Raw genomic sequence first — 19277 nt, 5'->3', positions numbered from 1 at the left:
CATTCTTCGGACCTCACGTCGACAGTACAGCACACAGAGGACAGATCGTCGATGTCGTCTCCCCTACCAAGGAGCAGCTAGAATACATCAGTCCCAAGGTCGAAGACGAGACCAAGGCATCTTATTACCCCCAGGAACTTCTGCGACGTTACTATCTCGAGTCTTACACACGCCAGTCTCACTTAAGGAGAAACAACTCACTCTCTGGCAGGTACAGAGAGAACCCTTACACCAGGAAGTATCTCGGTGTATCGCCTAAATACTTGACCACTGCAGGACCCAACGCTCCAAAACCATTGATTCCTTCTGATCCCGATGAACCAACTGGAGGATCACAATATCCCGCACCAACATTGGCGCCTCAGTCCAAGAAACAGAAGTACGACTCTGTTGCGAAGTATGCACCGAACAACCCCGAACCCCCACACATCACCGAGAGCCCGTCAGTCACCCCTCAGTACGAGGAAGAACGTTCATATTATTCTACACCAAACCCACAACATCTGAAGGAGGAAATAGTAACCCTTCAAATCGAGGAAATACCTCAAGATCTACGCTATACAACAGCTGTTCCACATGATACAGATGTCAGGGTACACTATACCTCCAGCTTCCCTCATCATAGGGAAGAAAACACTCAAACCACAACACCCCGGCCACAACACTCCATTAACCAACACTCACCTGATACACAACTCCATCACGAGGAGAGCGATTATACCACACCACTTATAGAGGACACGACAGAACAACCAAAATACAAAGCCGTTGTATCTGCTCTGGCTGAGGGGAAAACGCTCCTGGACCTGTTTCCCTATAAGACACCTGCAGAACGTCCCCACTTCACCAAGACTACACGGACGAGACCAAAATCTGTAGAACGTCCCCACAATCACCAAGGCCGCACAGACGACCCCAAAATCGCTTCGAATGACAGCTGCACGTCTGCTCAAGCGCCCACAGCCCTACCCAGCTTCCAGGAGACCATCAAGAAGGGATAAGACTTACACTGAGAGTGACAACTACGGTGACATTCACGCTCCACAAGATTCTCGGAGACGACAGAATGGATGGAAACAGCCTCGTCGTTTATCCCTCACAAGAAAGTATGTCGGCGCTGAATATTCTTATCCAACGACAGTCAAACCAACACAGAAACCACTCCACAAGTCCGTGTCAGGGTCTTCCTACCCACGTGAACCTTCCTCAGCCTACGGTGCCACAGCTCATGCACCTGGCAGTCACGATCACTCCCTTAGCTCGTTAAGTCACCCAAACGAAGCTAAGGCACAGAAGACTGTCAGTAGCAGTGTACTACAGGAGGATAAAGTGGAAGCTCTATGCTGAGGTGCACGATCGAGAACCACAAGAGACTCACTCTGAAGTCCCACCAGGTAATGAGACATTAGCGACGTCTCGGAGGCGTCCTCCATCAGTGAGAAAGTATTCTCCTCGTAGACACCGACCAGCAAAAACACAAGCTGCAGTTCCTCAGTCAGGTTCAGGGGTGCAGTCTGGTGAGGCAGTCCATCATACCACAGAGATTCCCCAGCCGTTGACAGAATCCCCTGATGATCACGGAAGTACAGACGATCAAGCGAGTTATTCTTACTCTCGTAGACCATCTGGTAATGTCGAGCGTCCCACCCGGCGTCCAAAAACAAATATTCCTAGGAAAAAACTCCCAGCAGGTGCCTCAAGACCTCACAGACGCTTACCATCCCTGACACGTCGTCCTCGTCCCGTTACTCGTCGTCGTCGTCCAACTCGTCGTCGTCCACATTCTTCTTCATCTCTTCATTCTTCCAAGGCCTCGTCTCCAGGTGCTGGGCCTCACTCTCAGACTACTTCTTCTACCGAAGTCCCTGAGGCTAACAACCTACACTCTGCTCCTTTCGGGTCCTCTTACATCCCTCCTGACGGAGATGACCATTCCTCCGGTGCACCCCACACCCAGGATGGAACCTCCCACCTACCTCCTTCACTCTCCTCTCCCACCATCCTTCATACGGACGACCTCCCTAGTTCTCATTCCCCACATTCTCCTGAAGTTTCAAATACCTCGGAGAAGCGAACGCTAACTACAGGAGCGCCAGCACACGCTCCCTCCCCTGACTTCAACTCTCTAGGTCCATCGGCCGACGCCCCGTATCATAACTCTGATTCTCCCCAGCATGACCACCACTCAGCCCCTCTCTCCACCCTGGCCCCGTCAGAAGAAGGGTCATCTCATTCCCTTCTTCCTGTACCCACAGGTGGGAATAAGTCCTTGCCAGGCTCCGTAGCCAGTGTTGCTCTACCCACAAGAGACCTGACGGGAGCGACCGGACTCACCCTATCCCAATACAATCTCGCCCAAGACATGCAGCAGATCCTTAACACAGCCTCACTCGGGCCAGCAGTACACACCACAGATCACGACGACTCTACAACACGACTCACAAACAGACACGTTACGGTGCCAAACAAAGACAATTCACAGCCACTGTACAGCACAGCCACTCGCCCCACTGGAGCAGTAGGATATGGATCTCTTTACAGTGATCCCAGTACCTTTCAGGCTATTGTAAATGAACTGAAGCCCAAGCGATCTATTTTCCTTAACTCTGGTAACTCTTTCGAATCGCACATTAATGCCAAGTCAGCAATAGAATCACTTCTTCCTTACATTGACGACAAAAACGTGCCAGTGAGCGTGGATTATGTTCGTCGTCAAAACAACGACTTAAGTTCGAATGTAGAGGTAACGTTTAGCATAAACTTTCCAATAGAGCATCATCCCAGAAACGTGGTTGAAGATTCACGCCAGGTAGCGCCTCAGCGTCAGACGTTCCCAGTTTATCCCCAGGCTTCACATCCTGCCTACAGAGGTAGTGCTGACTTGGGGAGAAAAACAACAAAATCCTCGCCATTATCATCTGGTGTACGGGTCACAACTTCTCATCCAAACTCACATGTCAGACCTGAGATCCTCCGAACACACAACCCAGTATCACCACAACCTCTCCTCTCAGGTAACAGTCGACCTATGACATCACAGGGTTATAATCTCCCTCAGTCAAGTCCACAGCTCAACAAGTACATCAGTACAGCCAACTTCAGGAATACCGTTTCAGTCGTCACCCACAAATCAGCGACACACACTGATCAAAACCATCAAAAAGTCTCTCATGTCCAGAACCAAAATCTTCAGCAAGACGCACCTGGACCTTTCGAGAGCCAGTATTTTGATGGTCCTACTGATGCAGTGAGTGGACCACGTCATCCTCCGACTCCCAGGAGACCACAACGTCCAACCACATCAAGCTCCATACAAGTCAAGCCACTACGTCATTATGCAACTGGCAACGCGCCTTTCAATCCCAGTGGAAATACAGACACCCTCTCTCCCCTTGCTGAAGCAGTAAGTAAAATACCAATAATTCACCTGACGACGGCACCCGTGCCTCCCTCAGGAAGGAGTATCTACAAGGCTGGGAAGTCTTCCACTAGCCAGCACAGTAGCCGTGTTCAGGAGGAATACACCGTCTTGCATGTTAACAATCCAGGTGAACAGCATCCTCCACTACCCTCGGTGTCTCCCTCGCGCGACCTGTCGCCTACGAAGCCTTCACCTCTCACAGATCAACAGCAACGTCTTCCGCCTCTGATCCCGTTGATCGATGGGTATCTCCCGACCTCCAGCCCACACTATAGGGGTAACAATGATAACCCAGCATTAAGGTACCGTAACCAGCAGTCGTCTGCTGTGGTGGTCCCTCTGGAAGAGCCTCCACTTCGTCTGCTCCCACCTCCCCCACGCACGCACACCCGCAGTCGTCATGACGGAGTCTCCCAGGCCATAACCAGCACAAACAGACCATCTCCGGCCCCACAGATCACGACATATCATCCGCCTAACCGTAATCGTTTTCATACAACAACTTCCTCCATCAAACGGCAGCATCTTACCACAACCACAACCAGGTTTCCAATAGTTCATAACAATCCCGTTACCCTGGTGACTCAACCTCCAGTACTGACAAACAGACCCGTTAACAGATACCCTGTTACTACTCAGCCTGTGACTTTAACTTCCCATCGTGAACCTCAGTATCATTTACCGGCATCGCTGCCATCATACCAGGGGAACACAGACAACCCACATCTCCGCTTCCAGCAGTTCCACATGTCCAGGTCCCGTCATCCACATCACAACACGAAGGATCATCCTACTTCATCCATCAGCGTACACGGTCATCCAAATTTTCAAACCAACACGCATGATCATCCACTTCCTCAGGTTAAAACAGAGGGTCACTCGACTTCTCGGATCAAGACACAGAGCTATTCATCTCCTCAGATCATGACTCAGGGTCATCCACTTCCCCAGGTCAGCACACAAGGCCATTCATCTCCTCAGATCATGACTCAGGGTCATCCATCTCCCCAGGTCAGCACACAAGGCCATTCGTCTCCTCAGGTCAGGACTCAGGGTCATCCACCTCCCCAGGTCAGCATACAAGGCCATTCGTCTCCTCAGGTCAGGACTCAGGGTCATCCACCTCCTCATGTCATCACAGAGAGTCATCCACCTCCCCATGCCAGCACACAGGGTCATTCACTTACTCAGGTCATCACACAGGGCCATCCTCCTCCTCAGGTGAGCAGCACACTGGGTCATCCACCTACTCAGGTCATCACACAGGGTTCTCCACCTCCTCAGATAAGTATTACACAGGGTCATCCACCCCCTCACGTCATTACACAGGGTCATCGACCTCCTCAGACCAACCTTAACCATCAGGGCTCGAGTGAGGATCAACCTCAGAACAACATGATGATAAAACTGCTTGTCACAAGAACGCCAGAGATCCCTGCTATTACCTACAGTCTGCAGTCGAGGCCGACCTCACCAGCCCAATTTGACACTCCAGCTGGACCTGATGTGGACGTTTTAAACTGGGATCCACAAAGGATTCCAGAGTCCGACACTTCGTCACACTCACAAGGTTCCTCTCGCAGTACCTCATCGTCATACCACACACAACATCCTCCCATGTCGCCCACCAAACTACAGAAGATGCCAGAGGACCACAGTAATCCTCTACTCCACAATATCTCAGCAGAGGCACCGTCAACACACGAATCTTTTCCTTCATCATCTTTCGTGCGGTCCACCACCCCACGAACGGCGTCTCAACGTGATCGAAAGAGGAAGAAACGACCCCATCTACATTTGCCTCAAGAGCCAAAATCACAGCCTGGTGATCTTCCTCCGATGCCCAAGTCTCCGGACGTCGCCGTCACACCCAGATCTAATTATGGCATTCAAGATCCAATGGACATCCTCACCCCGCAGCCCTCCTCCGTGAGTCACCAGACGACCATGATATCTCAACACTCACCCGTAATGTCGTCAACCTCGCCACCGCTGCCTCGCTCCACTCCCTCACCACCAACCGCCTTGAACACCCCTCCACCTGCACTATCACATGCTTCACCACCTGCACCATCATTACAATCTCCGTCATCTGCACCATCACATTCTCTTCCGTCCTCACAGTCATCAACATCAGCTCCAGCAAATATACTTCCAGCTGTAATGGTGGATAGCGTGAAGAACTACAGTCATGTTATCAACAGCTCTGAAACAAGAGTTCCATGGTCTGGTCCTCGTCAGAGTTACGGGGAAGATCCAACCAGAAGTGCATTCGAGGAGCTGCCAGTTCACCAAGACAGACACTCGACGTCTGATTTAGAGGAAGACAAGATCTCAATACGACGTTGGACGTCACAAGTCATATGGAGACCAAGCTTCAGCTTCCAGTGACGACAATTCATCCATCACCGAAGCCTGACGTCCAGGAACCACGAAGGAAGTTGAGAGGGAAGACGAGACACCGCTATATGAGAAACAGAAAACGTGTCACCTCATCTGGTGCATTTACTACAACATCCGCGCCTCCAGTGAGAAGACGCAGACCTCAAAATGCCCAACAGATTCCGGGTAGAAATGTATTTCACAGGCGAAGAAAGCGCTTAAGACAAGAACCCTCAATACATCCGGAGACATCTCAGTCCTCACCTAATTCTTCTCATGAGGTCTCAGTCACGGTCCCTCCAGCTGGTTCTTCTGATACCTTCACTGAAGAACCTCAGTCATACACTACCAGTACGCAAAGTACCACCAAGTCCATGCTCGAACGCTTTCCGTTCAAGAAGTCTGAAAGAAGATTCTCAACGGCCGCTCCAGCTAGCCAGGCTCTCTTCGCAGGCAACATCGAGGAACTCTCCGTTGTGGAACTACAGAGGTTTGCTGAGATCGGATTTGGAGACAAATTAGATGATAAACAGAGCATCGGCGTGGCTGAGAGGACCAGTTAATCAATTCAATTGCTCTAAAAGCATAGATTTCTACTTAAATATCTGATATTTCGCTTTTACTGTGATAGATAACATCGACTTAATTGAGTATGTGATATGAGTTTATATAAGAATTTCGATCCTTTAGTCAGATGTTTAAGAGTGTCACTCTAGTCATAACAAGCTTTTTTCAGAGCCATGTCCCTCTCACAGGAATTATACCACAATAGGTAACATAGCGACCAGAAGACCACTCAGCACCATCTAGGGTGATCGGCCTCCGTTCCTGTGACTCATCTAGTCAATCCGCGCTCCTCTGCACTATATCTTAGTTTTTCTAATATTGTCACGATGATAATATAAGATAATAATCTTTTTATCTTCACGTCTTTTTAGATTATGCAGGAGGTTGAAAGGCACACACAGGATTGAATGAATTGGAACGATGTGATATACAGGGGGCGACGTGTTCTCATTGGACTGAACCATATATGACAGAAAATTTTTAACATATGTACAATTGGTAGCACTGTTACTTAACCATCACAATTCGACTGCGCGCCTCCAAACATTTAAGAAAATGAGTTTGCAGTATGATTGTGTAACTTGTTCTACGTGACACACGGTAGCACAGTTACAATAAAGATTTCACATTCAAAAATCTCAAAGATATCTATGCTTTTTCTTTTTTCTTTTTCAAACGTTTGTTGCTGGAAAGTAATATCACTACAAACATCGCCACTACCACTCTGCGAAGGGCGCGTCGGCTGCGTGATCAAGTAGTTCCACTCTGTGTCTATTGGCACCCGGTATTCGCTGCTGCTCCTGTGGCACTACAGTGATACAACATCCACACGACACTACAGCTGTAAAATGCAATGGTCAGGTGCCTCTACAGACATGTGACACTAACTATACAGTTGTATGACACTAGAGTTACACGACACCACAGGAATACAATAGCCAAGCAACACGGCAGCTGCACTACACACCACTCCCTGGGACTCCCTGACATCCTGGGGTCAGCCTCCTTCCTCAGCCACAGTCAGTGCAGGTCAGCCGAGGACAATGACCTGGCTCAGCCATGACTTTTTTTTTTTTGACCTAATCAGCCCTGAGGTAGTTCACCCATCTGACGTGACCCTGACTGATCAGGCTGACTCCAGACTTTATGACCAGACCCGGCTTGACTCTGCTTGACCCGGCTTGATCCTGTCTGACCTGGTCAACTATACGACTCCTGCTGGCTGACCAGACCCCAGGAAATTATCACCGACCATAGGACGGCGCGAACAGAAAATCTAATAGACGAACTGACGACAAAATCTAGACCTTGTCTGACCCCATAAGACCTAGTGATTTGTGGCTAGACTTTCAGCCAGTCAAACGACCAATAACTCTGTGATTTCTGAACCTTCTGGAGGACACGGTCAACCCTGTTTATTATTTGGTTCTGAAGTGATAAACAGCGGAAACGACAAAATTCGTCTTACTCTCTATCTAATAATCATTTCCACATTTCTTATCAGACTTTGCATCTTGGTATAACTGGATATGTAAGTAATCTGAACTCATTTTCTGAAATGATTCTTTAAAGATGATTCATTCACAGCTGACCACTTGTATCTGCTCTGTCTCTCTCTCTCTCTTTCATTATCAACTGATTGTGACAGAAAACGACTGCAAGACATTCGACAATAGTTTTCCGACCTTAATCGACGAAGCCAAGAGTACCTTATAGACACACACACACACACACACACACACACACACACACACACACACATCATGACGAACATAAGAACAGTTCAGTTTAAGACATTAAGAACGCATTGTCCTCCTCCACTACTGACCACACTTATGACATGACATTGAGACATCTCATTATACATGTATAAATCTTTTAATATAATCTGAATTTCATAAATATATAAATCTAACTTTAAGTATAACATTAACTTCAGACTAACTATGGATAATTCATCTGATCAAAATAAATTTACTCTGAAATTTTACGAACATTAGTTATGACACAATTAAGGAATAGAATAGATGAAGTGCATCGTAGTCGACATTTCCTTTGGACGTGTAGACATCACGTGGTTACTGACACACAACATCTCTCTGTGCAGGGAAGCAGGAGAAGAAGCGACGGACGACCCTCCGTCCTCCTGACGTGGCACGACTGAAGCAGTTGGTGAGTTGAAGCTTCCTATACTCCACAGTGACCCTCAATTGAACATTTTTCGTATCTTAATCTTGTCTGAAAATTCTATCGTGTATCGAAAGTAACTTCTTATGTATTTCATGTCTTACTTTACCTGAAGTAGAGATGAGAAATAGACATCAAGAAACAGAATAGAGTTAATGTTTCTCTTCCATCCGTAGGCTGACCGAGACAATACTACCGGAAAGTCAGACAACAGCAAAGCGAAATCTCGGACGAAGTTACCGAAGGAAGGAAGCCTCGAGGAGGTTCGTCAGTACTCACTGGCTCTCTACCGTCACCTGCAGGAGCAGCTGAACTCGAGACGACTGGCTTTCCCACGACGCCCTAGCGGTAAAAAGAGGAGAGTGACTCGCCAAGTCAGTTTACCAACAGATGAAAATGTCACAGAGAAAGAAGCTGAGGACAGACACGATGAGACAACTTTGTCTAAGGGGATGGCTCTCATTGCTCCAGTTGACCCAAGAAATCTAAGAATTGCCATCAACAAGCTCTTAGGTCTCTCCAATACCCAGAAGAAAGGATATTCTTACCCTAAACCTGATGGAATCGATTTTCTTATTCCGAAAGAGGCGAAGGAGAGTGGCGAGGAGGTCACCCCATCACCAGAGCTTCAGGCACCGAATGGCCGGCCAGAGAGGCTTCAGGAAGTAGAAGACTTTGGGATTGATGCCAGTCTACCTTCGGAGGAAGACACTGACGCTGAAACCATCCCGCTTATCAACAGTGGCTTGTTTGTAAATACTGCGGCTTTAGGTAAACAGGTTGCTCAGGCAAGACCTCCCACAGAAGACGTTAGGAACAGTTATATACCACCTCGGCGAGACGATGGCGTACGGGGAAGGACACCTCATAGATCCCAACCACGAGGACGTCGACGGCCTTTTCCCCGTCGCCGTCGACCGTATCGGAGACAACGTAATCGCCAACGCTACCCAGACACCAGAACTGTGACGACCTGCAGGCCTCCTGTTCTAACGACCATCCCTCCCAGACCGACCCCTCCTGAACTAGATTTTGTCCCGACTGTTCCAGCTGCTACCACGACCACTTCGTCCCAGAAACTCATCCCTCCAAGAATCCCCGGTGCTGTTCCAACGTCATCCCCAATCTCAAGTGACTCAAGACCGAAACTTAATCACCCCTTACGTCTTGCTGACTACAGAGATGACTACAATGGCTACAGCGATGAAAATTACGACTACGACGAAAATTACGAGGATTACGATGATTACCTGGAGTATGAGGACGCCTACAGTGACTCTGGTGAAGACTATGAACAAAGCAACAACAACGGTGACTCAAACTTGACCGGAGGCAAGGGAAGAGGTCCTACAGGTGGGGATGCATTGACCTTCACCATAGAAGGTGGCAGTGATGGCATGACTGACCTCAGTGTCTCACGAGGTACAGACACCGGCAATGGCGAGCCTTCTGTTATCATCCTGGTTGCACGTGAAGGTACTAACTATGAGGAAATAAATAATATAAGAATTCCTTCGAAGACAGAGGCGGGAGAACAAGGCGGGTCGTTTTTCATCGTGGTTGAAGATGACGGTAGGAGAAGGGATGGCACAAATGGTTTCAGAGAATCAGAAGGACGAGGAAGTGTTAGTTCAGCCGTCATCCTGGCTGAGGAGGGAACTAAAGGCAGACTATCCTCGACAGGATCGATGAAGAAAGAATCTGGTTCAACCGTCATCCTGGTGGATGAAGACAATAATGGCAAATCATCCACAGGATCGATGAAGAAAGAATCTGGTTCAACCGTCATCCTGGTGGATGAAGTGAATAACGGCAAATCATCCACAGGATCGATGAAGAAAGAATCTGGTTCAACCGTCATCCTGGTGGATGGAAAAAGACAGGGTAAAATGAATGTTCCTTTACGATCGAAGTTGCGAGATGGTGGATCAACTATTATTCTAGTCGAAAACAGTGACAGCGAAGTAGATTCTACAGGAACAAGGAGGAAGGAAGTACCTGTCACGTTAGTCGATGGTGACACATATGACAAGAAACGGGGAAGTTCGAGAGCTCTCTCAGGGTCAAGAGAAAGGGTAATTGGTGGGTCAACCATCATCTTAGTAGAACCTGACGATGACGGTGTTAAGAATGAAGGAGAGAACACAAGAGGTTTCTCTCCAGAATCAAAATGGCAGGAGGCTGGGACGACTGTCATTTTGGTTGATTCTGAACACGGTAAGTACAGGCCTGTAGGGAGATATGATGGCCGTCTTGCGAATTTGAATGGTCGTGAGAATGATGACACAGTCATCATTCTCGTCGAACCTGAAGATGGAGATGATAAACCCTTACAGCCAGTTGTGAACACTTTAGATCCAACTTCGACGCCTCTCCCGATGCAGGTGAATCCTCCACCGATTTCGGTCACTGATTTTCGCCTTTCCACAAACAGAATACCAGAGGCAAAATCTTCACTGGAAAGACCCAGAACGAATCCTCTGCTCCACCAAATAAACCCTATTAATCCTCTCTCAGGTATAAGGAATTCAGAGAATCTACCTGGAAACGACGGCACTCCAACGAGAAATACAAGAACTTCACCACAGGGTTTGAGACGCATTCGCATGAGGTCCAGAACTAGGAGACTTCGGCCTTGGGGTCACGGCCCTGAGAGGGACGTCCCTGACTACCTCGACAACCGAAGGCGACGGAAGGAGTATCCAAGGGAGCCCAGGCTGGATAGAGATGAAGGAAGAATGAATAATCCGAACAGGGAGACATGGGAAACTAGAAATGCACACAGACATGACGAAAGTGGTCGACAAGTGAACTTTGAAGGGTTTCGAAGTCTTCCAGATCGACGAAGAGAATTTTCAGGGATTCACAGGGAAAGACCTTCTTGGCGCAGAGAAACTGACCGACCGGAATATTCCAGTGGACGAAGGGAAGTCCTACGAGGGAATCCAGACTTTACAAGTGGACGCAGGGAGTTTCCTGGAGGAATTCAAGAACCTCCAAGTGAACGTTTGGAAGCACCAACAGCAAGACAAGAATTCCCATCAGAACGAAGGGAATTTCCAAAAGGAAATCTCGAATTCCTAACAGGACGAAGAGATATTCCTCGAGGTAACAGGGAAAGCACCGCAGGAAGAGGAGACAGAACGATCAGAGGACAGGAATCCAGCGATGGTTCGTTCGACGTAGGGCAGGAGTCGTGGTTCAGCGGTGGAGGGGACTCCTGGATGAGACATTCTCCTCAAGAAGGTAGCTTCGCACGCACGATCGATACCGTTCCAGAGAAGATCAGAGATCTTCGTCAGTCCATTGAGGCCAGGGCTCGGATGTGGACTCATATTGGTCTGCAGAGGACCAGACCAGAATTCAGACGGCATCACAGAGTTCGAACAGTATGAGAAAAAGTCATTCCATCCGTTCAAGACTATATCATGTGAGCTTCGCTAGTGCTGGCTCCTGCGTGAGTGCAGACCTACCTGTAATATACGCCGTCTTCAGATGATGTTGAACTCTCTAGTACCGAGTGGATAACCGTGTGCCAAACACCAAAATCCATTTGTGAAAATGAAATAAAAGTATGAAAGTCGATGAAAAGTAGTGAGGAAGAATGTCACTGATCACTCCAGAAAAGGATAGATATATTGTATCTAATAGATTTTCTTTTACTTTCATATATAAAGAAAAATGAACACAAACATTATGTCATATACTATTGAACAGAACTGCTGTGCTGGTTCACAGCGAGGACACTCACATTCGTTCATTGTTTCTCAGGAGCTTTCATGTATTGTAAGATTCTTTGGGAGACAGACTATTGTTTCTATTATTATCTTATATTAATGAGGAATCTGGTGAGGTCTCCATCGTGCACGATGGTCAACAGATCGTAGAGACCTATCATTCAAACGCTCGAGTCAGACACACTCTACTTTTAGCTTCGGATTATTATTTACGTTTTTTGTTATTTGATCATTTATTCCAGAATGAATCATTTCATCTCATATCGTTGTTGACACGAATTTATTCATCACCGTTTTCTTTTTGTTGCTGGATTATGAGAAATGTATTTCTTAGCTGTGTACGTTATTTTTCAGTTTCAGGTACGACATTCCTCTAGTCATTGTTTGCCTTCTGATCTCTGGAGGAGAGAATTTCCACGTGGGTGAGTTTTAAGTTTCACAAAACTTGGTAGAATTGTTATTCAGCTTCGGCATTCCTGTTTCATTTTATCCATCGATTATTTCATATCAGATATTAACAAACAATTTTTCAAACCCTTTTTGACGCTTTGCATTAAGAGAACTCGAGATGTTTTTGTATTATTTGACATCATTATTTCCTTCCTTTCCACATTTTGGTAAATCATGTCCTTTGAAGGCTCCCATTGGACTATTCTGGGAAGTTTGGTAACAAAATTCCTTATAATTTTTTTGAGCTCCAATATAATCAGCTGCTGATCCTCGCCATAAAGCAATCATTGATGAAACATGTGGCTTGTGGTGTGTGTGGCTGTGTATTTCAAGTATTTCAAGCAGTAAAAGCTGTTTATCTGTGAAAGAAAATCCTCGACCATTATTTTACGGCACAGCTGAAAAAGTAATGAATTTTTCACTGTTCTTCACTTGTGCAATCATAGAACTTTCACTGTTGTTCATTTGTACAGTAATAAAATTTTTCCTCATGTTCACTTGAGTAACAATAGAACTTTTACACTTGTTCTCTTGTGCTGTGATAGAACTATTACTGTTATTCACTTGTTAATATTTTCACGGTGTTGTTGTCTGTGTTTTGTTGGTGTAATATTATCTTAAGAGGAAAATAAAACATACATATGACCGGCAGTGGTTTATTACCCTATCCTTAGAGGCGTCAGAAGCAGAACATAATTCACATGAGCGACGATGGAAATATGACCAAAATAGTTGACTTAGCCCCTTATACAGGTTGATAATTTTATATATATATTGCCTTGTGTACAGCATATCTGTAATGCCTAATATCTAAAGTTACAAGTTGCTCTTCTCTAGTGTGACGCCATGTTTGCATCGCGGTAAACATCCTGTAGGATGCATGTCCGTACCAGTGGCACCGTAGCTTCTCCCTCTACCTCTGCCATGGAGCTGAGGAGGATGGTTGGTGAAGCCACCGCTGCTATTGCCACCACCGCCGCCACCACCACTGCCGTTCTCTGTTATGCCGGTGCCAGAGAGAGATATCACGTTGGATGGGAGACAGATCTAGTGCGGGATAGTCGACGTATGTTCATTCAGACATTTGGAAACCTCACTTATATCTGGGAGAAGCTGTCAAACTCTATGTAAATCCCTGTTTTTCTATAGACGCTACTGAGCAAGATCCTTTTATACTCTCCCGAGAGACAGAATCATTCTCCCTTTATTCAGTCTTTGAACTGCAGTTACTTTTTAGATCCTGACCACAGGACACATCTCTAGGAAAATCTAACCCTCTTGTCTTCCTTCTGTTTATCTAATCACTTGCCACACAGCTCCTCACCTCAGCCAGTTCCCCATCCTCACCCAGCTCCCCAACCTCACCCAGTTCCCCAGCCTTAACCAGCTCCTCACCTCACCCAGCTCCTCACCTCACCCACCTCTCCAACCTCACCCAACTCCCCAACCTCACCCAGTTCCTCAACCTCACCCAGTTCCTCACTTTCCATTATGAAACACGACACCCATCCAGTTCTTTCACTGCTTTTTCAGACTTGCATTTTATCCAATCGCATAATCACTGCTCTCACCTGTCACTGCTCTCACCTGTCACTGCTCCCATCTGTCACTGCTCTCACCTGTCACAACTCTCACCTGTTACTGCTCTCACATGTCACTGCTTTCATCTGTCACTGTTCTCATCTGTCACAGCTCTCACCCGGTCTTTTGGGGCATGCCAGGTGATACTTCATGGAATGAACGTATCGTTTATCAAATCTGAGGCGTCTTTTTGCTTGCTGTTTCCAGGCCTTTTTGCCTCGGCGTTCATTTGGTTCACTACTGGAAGATGTTTTTTTTTTTATATACACTTATTGCCGGATGTTTCTCTTATAAGTTTATGTGCATGTGGATAAGATGTGTCATAGTATTTCCGTCTTTTTTTATACTTGTTCGCCATTCTGTAGTTTATCCTTGTCTGGTTCATATACTCTGGATCAACCCACAGACTGCACGTCGCTCCCCATACACCACATAGCTCATTGTTGTACTTTGATGATGTATCTGTCGGTGAATTGAGTCAAAACAAGACTACAATAAGGCAATAAAGATACAGGCTCAACATAGATCACAAGATACAGGTCTCCTCAGATACAGGTCTCACCAGAGATGACAGGGATTTCATCTTTGATTAAATGATGTGTTTGTTGAGGCAAATGGTCAACACAGTAGGACAGCGCCTGAGGAGGACTCTGAGTCAGGCTTCCAAAGGTATCACAGTCGACAGTCACTTGGTTATCGTGAGGTATGAGATATGTAAATAGATTGACATTATTGAATAACAAATCTCGGGAATCATTCATAAAAGTTCCATATATATATCAGGTATGTTTCCAACACCTTCTTTGTCCACATAACCAACACAAGAGTTGACAATGTGGGTGAAAACGCTTACGTGCGCGACAAATCATTGTTTCAGGAGAAAACCAGCTGAAAAGACAGAAACTGAGGCCAAATTGTGAAACAATGATGAAGCAGATTCATTACCTCTAATTCATATTAAGCCCACATATATTTTTCCCAAAAGAAAATGAAAAACTCTGACCTTGTGTATCAAAAGCCTAACCAAACTGTCCTTCTATTAAATATTTTGTTCCGAGTATTTCCATAGAGTTCTGAATCTACCAGAGGAGGGTAACTGGTTCAATGGTTGGGTTCTGAAGCACTGATTATGAAGATTATAAATATTATATCATAGCAGAGAGAGAGAGAGAGAGAGAGAGAGAGAGAGAGAGAGAGAGAGAGAGAGAGAGAGAGAGAGAGAGAGAGAGAGAGAGAGAGAGAGAGAGAGAGAGAGAGAGAGAGAGAGAGAGAGAGAGAGAGAGAACTGCAGGTTAAACTTTAGCTTCACCTCATAATAGACAATAAGTATTATTTCTGTTTTAAAAAGAAAATGTTTTCATGTAATATATATCCCAGCAGTGCTGGAGTTCCCGGACATTGCTCCATCAGTCTGAGATAATGGGCCAGGTGGCCAGAGGCGTGAATAAGCAATATCTTGGCAGAAAACAATACCGTCAGTTATACATCACTGTAGTTGTCTCCTGTAATGTACCTCCACTACGTCATTGCTCAAAAGCCGACAATCTAGTACGTTCGACCATCTAACATGATCTACTGTCGACATAACCTGTATTCTAAACAAGAACAGAGCGACGGGACTGCCGGGTTAGCAAGACTCAAGTGTGAGGGTAGACTGAGGTAGTCCTGGAGAAGGAACTGGCGAGGCCTCTTTGATGGCAGGGCAAGAATTGGACGCTCACGACAACTTTCTCTCGTCCATGATTCTCGGAAAATACTTTCACTCCAGGTGACCTGTCATGATCAAATCAACGTAGAAAATTGTTTAGAGAAAGATTTGTTTTCTCTCTGTATAGTAAGGACCGCTCAACGTGAGGGGACGGAATAAATGACAGGAAAAAGGAAGAAAATTCACCTTCCATTCTGCGAGTGATGATATCGAGATCATGTTGTGATGCAGGACTGGTCTACAACACTCACCAACACGCTGACGTCTACAACCAAGCGCACAACTCCGTTTTTGAGGCTCATCTGGAACTGGTTTCACCTGGACGACCAATTTTTTAAAAAGATATCTAGACTCAATTCCTATTTTTTTTTTTTATTTTTGTCGAACTTCGTCTGGCAGTACACTGAATAATCTGTCCATCTCTTTACTGGATAATCAAGTAGCATTTGTTCCGTAATTTCTTTCTCAAAGCATTTTTCCTGATTTGAATACTTTGTTTCTCTCCTTGTTTTGAGATTTTTATTTCAAGCAAATTTTCTTTAATTCTTTTAATGTAACGTGCGTATAATGTCATATCTTTTCTCTCTCTAGCTCCCTCAGCCATGCATGATACCCAGTGTGACCAAGTCATATATGTCATATATATATATATATATATATATATATATATATATATATATATATATATATATATATATATATATATATATATATATATATATATATATATATATTACCGCTAGCAGCAGCAGCAGCAGCAGCAGCAGCAGCAGCAGACTCAGCAAGTGTAAAGTGCCTCACTCACTGCCTAACCTCAGCCAAGGTGCAAGTCACTCCACTTTTACTGCTACACAAAACATGTTGATTTTTCCCCATGACTTTGTTCTGCTGGTCGTCTCCTCTGGCTTCCCAGTCCACATTCTCCTTTCTTGCTTCCTCTCTCAACGCCTCCTGCTCTACTGATTCTCTCTCCGTCCTGCCATTCTCAATTTTTACGCCTTTTATCGGCTTTTTATCTTATCTTTTCTTTTTTCTATCTTCTTCAGTTATTTTACGCTTTATATTTTTCACCCAGTTTGAAGTCAAAGCATCCACTGCACAGAGAGAGAGAGAGAGAGAGAGAGAAAGAGAGAGAGAGAGAGAGAGAGAGAGAGAGAGAGAGAGAGAGAGAGAGAGAGAGAGACCCTAGTACCACAGTGTGTGTATACCGCCAGTCACGGCCCTCAGGCGCAGCTATACATAGAGCCCTTGTGGTAGTCTGTACTCACGGTCTTGTAAGGGGGTCATGACGTAATTCTGACTTCGATATGGCCTTCGTCCACCACCAGCACCGTTAGCGCGAACTCCTTCGCAACGTTCACAGTCTTCGTTACCTTCACAATCGCGACAGATGTGTTGTTCTGAGCGATACTTTCGCGACATTTGTACGAGAAATTTGCCTACAGGCATTATGTGCCTGTGCCTCTACATGCAGTGGGAAGACCTGTTCTAGGGTAGACTCTATCTAAAAAACATTTTTCGTCGGCTGGTGAACAGGTTCTTCGATGCATTCGCTCATGAGTGTGTGTATCTACACTCGTAGGGGACCACCTCTACAACTTTCTCAACTGTCGTACAACTTTTTCAAAATGTCAGTCGTCACGATTCCATCACTTAATTCATCCCATTCATCCATCACTCTGATGCTGTGAAAGTATTTTTTAAGAGTCTTATAATATATTTATTGCTTCCAGTCATCTTATTGCTCCTGGTTGTTTCCTTTGAATATTTCAGAGAAATATCCACTGTCGACATCATTATAGTGGTCTAGCAATATAAAACGGTGGTGATCAACACACCCCCTACTCCTCTCTCTTCCGTGTTAGGCAGCCTCATGGCCTTCAACAACTCACTATAACTCAACTCTCTTAATTCAGGTACAGTATATGTTGCCCTCCTCCAGTCGCAACAGGGTTACACAGGGTGTGTGGCCACATCCCTGTAAGTATAAGTTGATAGAAGCGTAGTCGAAGCCAGTCAAAGCTGGCGTCTGGGGAGAGAGAGAGAGAGAGAGAGAGAGAGAGAGAGAGAGAGAGAGAGAGAGAGAGAGAGAGAGAGAGAGAGAGAGAGAGAGAGAGAGAGAGAGAGAGAGAGAGAGAGAGAGAGAGAGAGAGAGAGAGAGAGAGAGAGAGAGGGGGGGGGGGCAATGGTTACCACACACGCACTGTTCATAGCACAAGTCACCAGAAACTATCGGTACAAACATCAAGTCAGCCGCCATAACACTCTGCTCACACTTTCACTTCCGCCCGCGATGATGAATCAGAAACACAAGACTAAAGATGATGGTCAGTCAGTCAGTCAGTCAATCAATCAGTCAATCAGTCATTCAGTCAGTCAACCAGTCAGTCAGTCAGTCCAGAGTCTGTACAGAACTACAGATAAGATCGGCTTCTCGTATGTGGTTCAGAAATCCATATGAGGACATTAAGGTCATTTGTAGTTTCGAAATTTTTGATGTATATATATATGAATATCTGTCTATCTTTCTATCAATCAATTTATCTAACAATCTATATATATATATATATATACATAACTACCAGCAGCTACGTCCTGTGAATCCTCTCTTGATAGTATAGACAAATTTTATCAGAAACACAAATACTAAAACATATCCTGAACGCGAGATATTCTCTAGTGTCGTATGTCATACACCCAAGACAAGCCAAGTGCACCAGACATGGCAGTACAGAAGGTCAAAGACTCAGGATTCAAGCGAGTCTCAGGTCCGGTTTCGCCCGCATCATTCCAGCAGCGTCCGTCTTGAGAAATTCCACAGTGAGATAGTGAGATAGCGAGCAAACCCTGCTATCATCAGCAAAGACAGGTGGTTTATATCCGAGAAAATCCTCTCCAGTAAACCTGCTCCTTTTTTTTTTTAATTTAGTTCAGATTAAATGATTAGTTTTAGCCCAGTAATTAGAGGCCACAGCTCCAAACAGCAATGCTCTTTTCAACTTACGTTTCATTTTATTGAGTATGAATGTCTGTGTTTTCTACAGGTGTATCTTGTATATTGAACACGTAAGTAGAACAGATTTGACTACAACAGTGAAATGTTTGAGGGCAATATGTGGTGTGAGCTGGGTTAATCGAGTAAGCAATAGAAAGATAAGAGAGATGTGTGGTAATAAAAAGAGTGTGGTTGATAGAGTTGAAGAAGGTGTGGTGAAATGGTTTGGACTTACAGAATAAACGAGTG

At 45.6% G+C, this 19277-nt stretch overlaps 1 protein-coding gene across 1 annotated transcript; it reads left to right on the top strand.

Annotated features, from left to right (window-relative positions):
- Positions 1-1070: 1070 nt before the first annotated feature.
- Positions 1071-13377, top strand: LOC139761518 (uncharacterized). Its single transcript, XM_071685784.1, has 4 exons — positions 1071-1106; positions 1283-2255; positions 8478-8542; positions 8734-13377. Exons 1-4 carry the CDS (start codon positions 1071-1073, stop codon positions 11950-11952), a joined length of 4293 nt encoding a protein of 1430 aa, XP_071541885.1. The 3' UTR covers positions 11953-13377.
- The last annotated feature ends 5900 nt before the right edge of the window (positions 13378-19277 follow it).

This window comes from Panulirus ornatus, chromosome 40, assembly GCF_036320965.1.
Source record: "Panulirus ornatus isolate Po-2019 chromosome 40, ASM3632096v1, whole genome shotgun sequence".
Lineage (NCBI taxonomy): Eukaryota > Metazoa > Arthropoda > Malacostraca > Decapoda > Palinuridae > Panulirus > Panulirus ornatus.
This window is presented reverse-complemented; position numbering and strand designations above follow the sequence as displayed.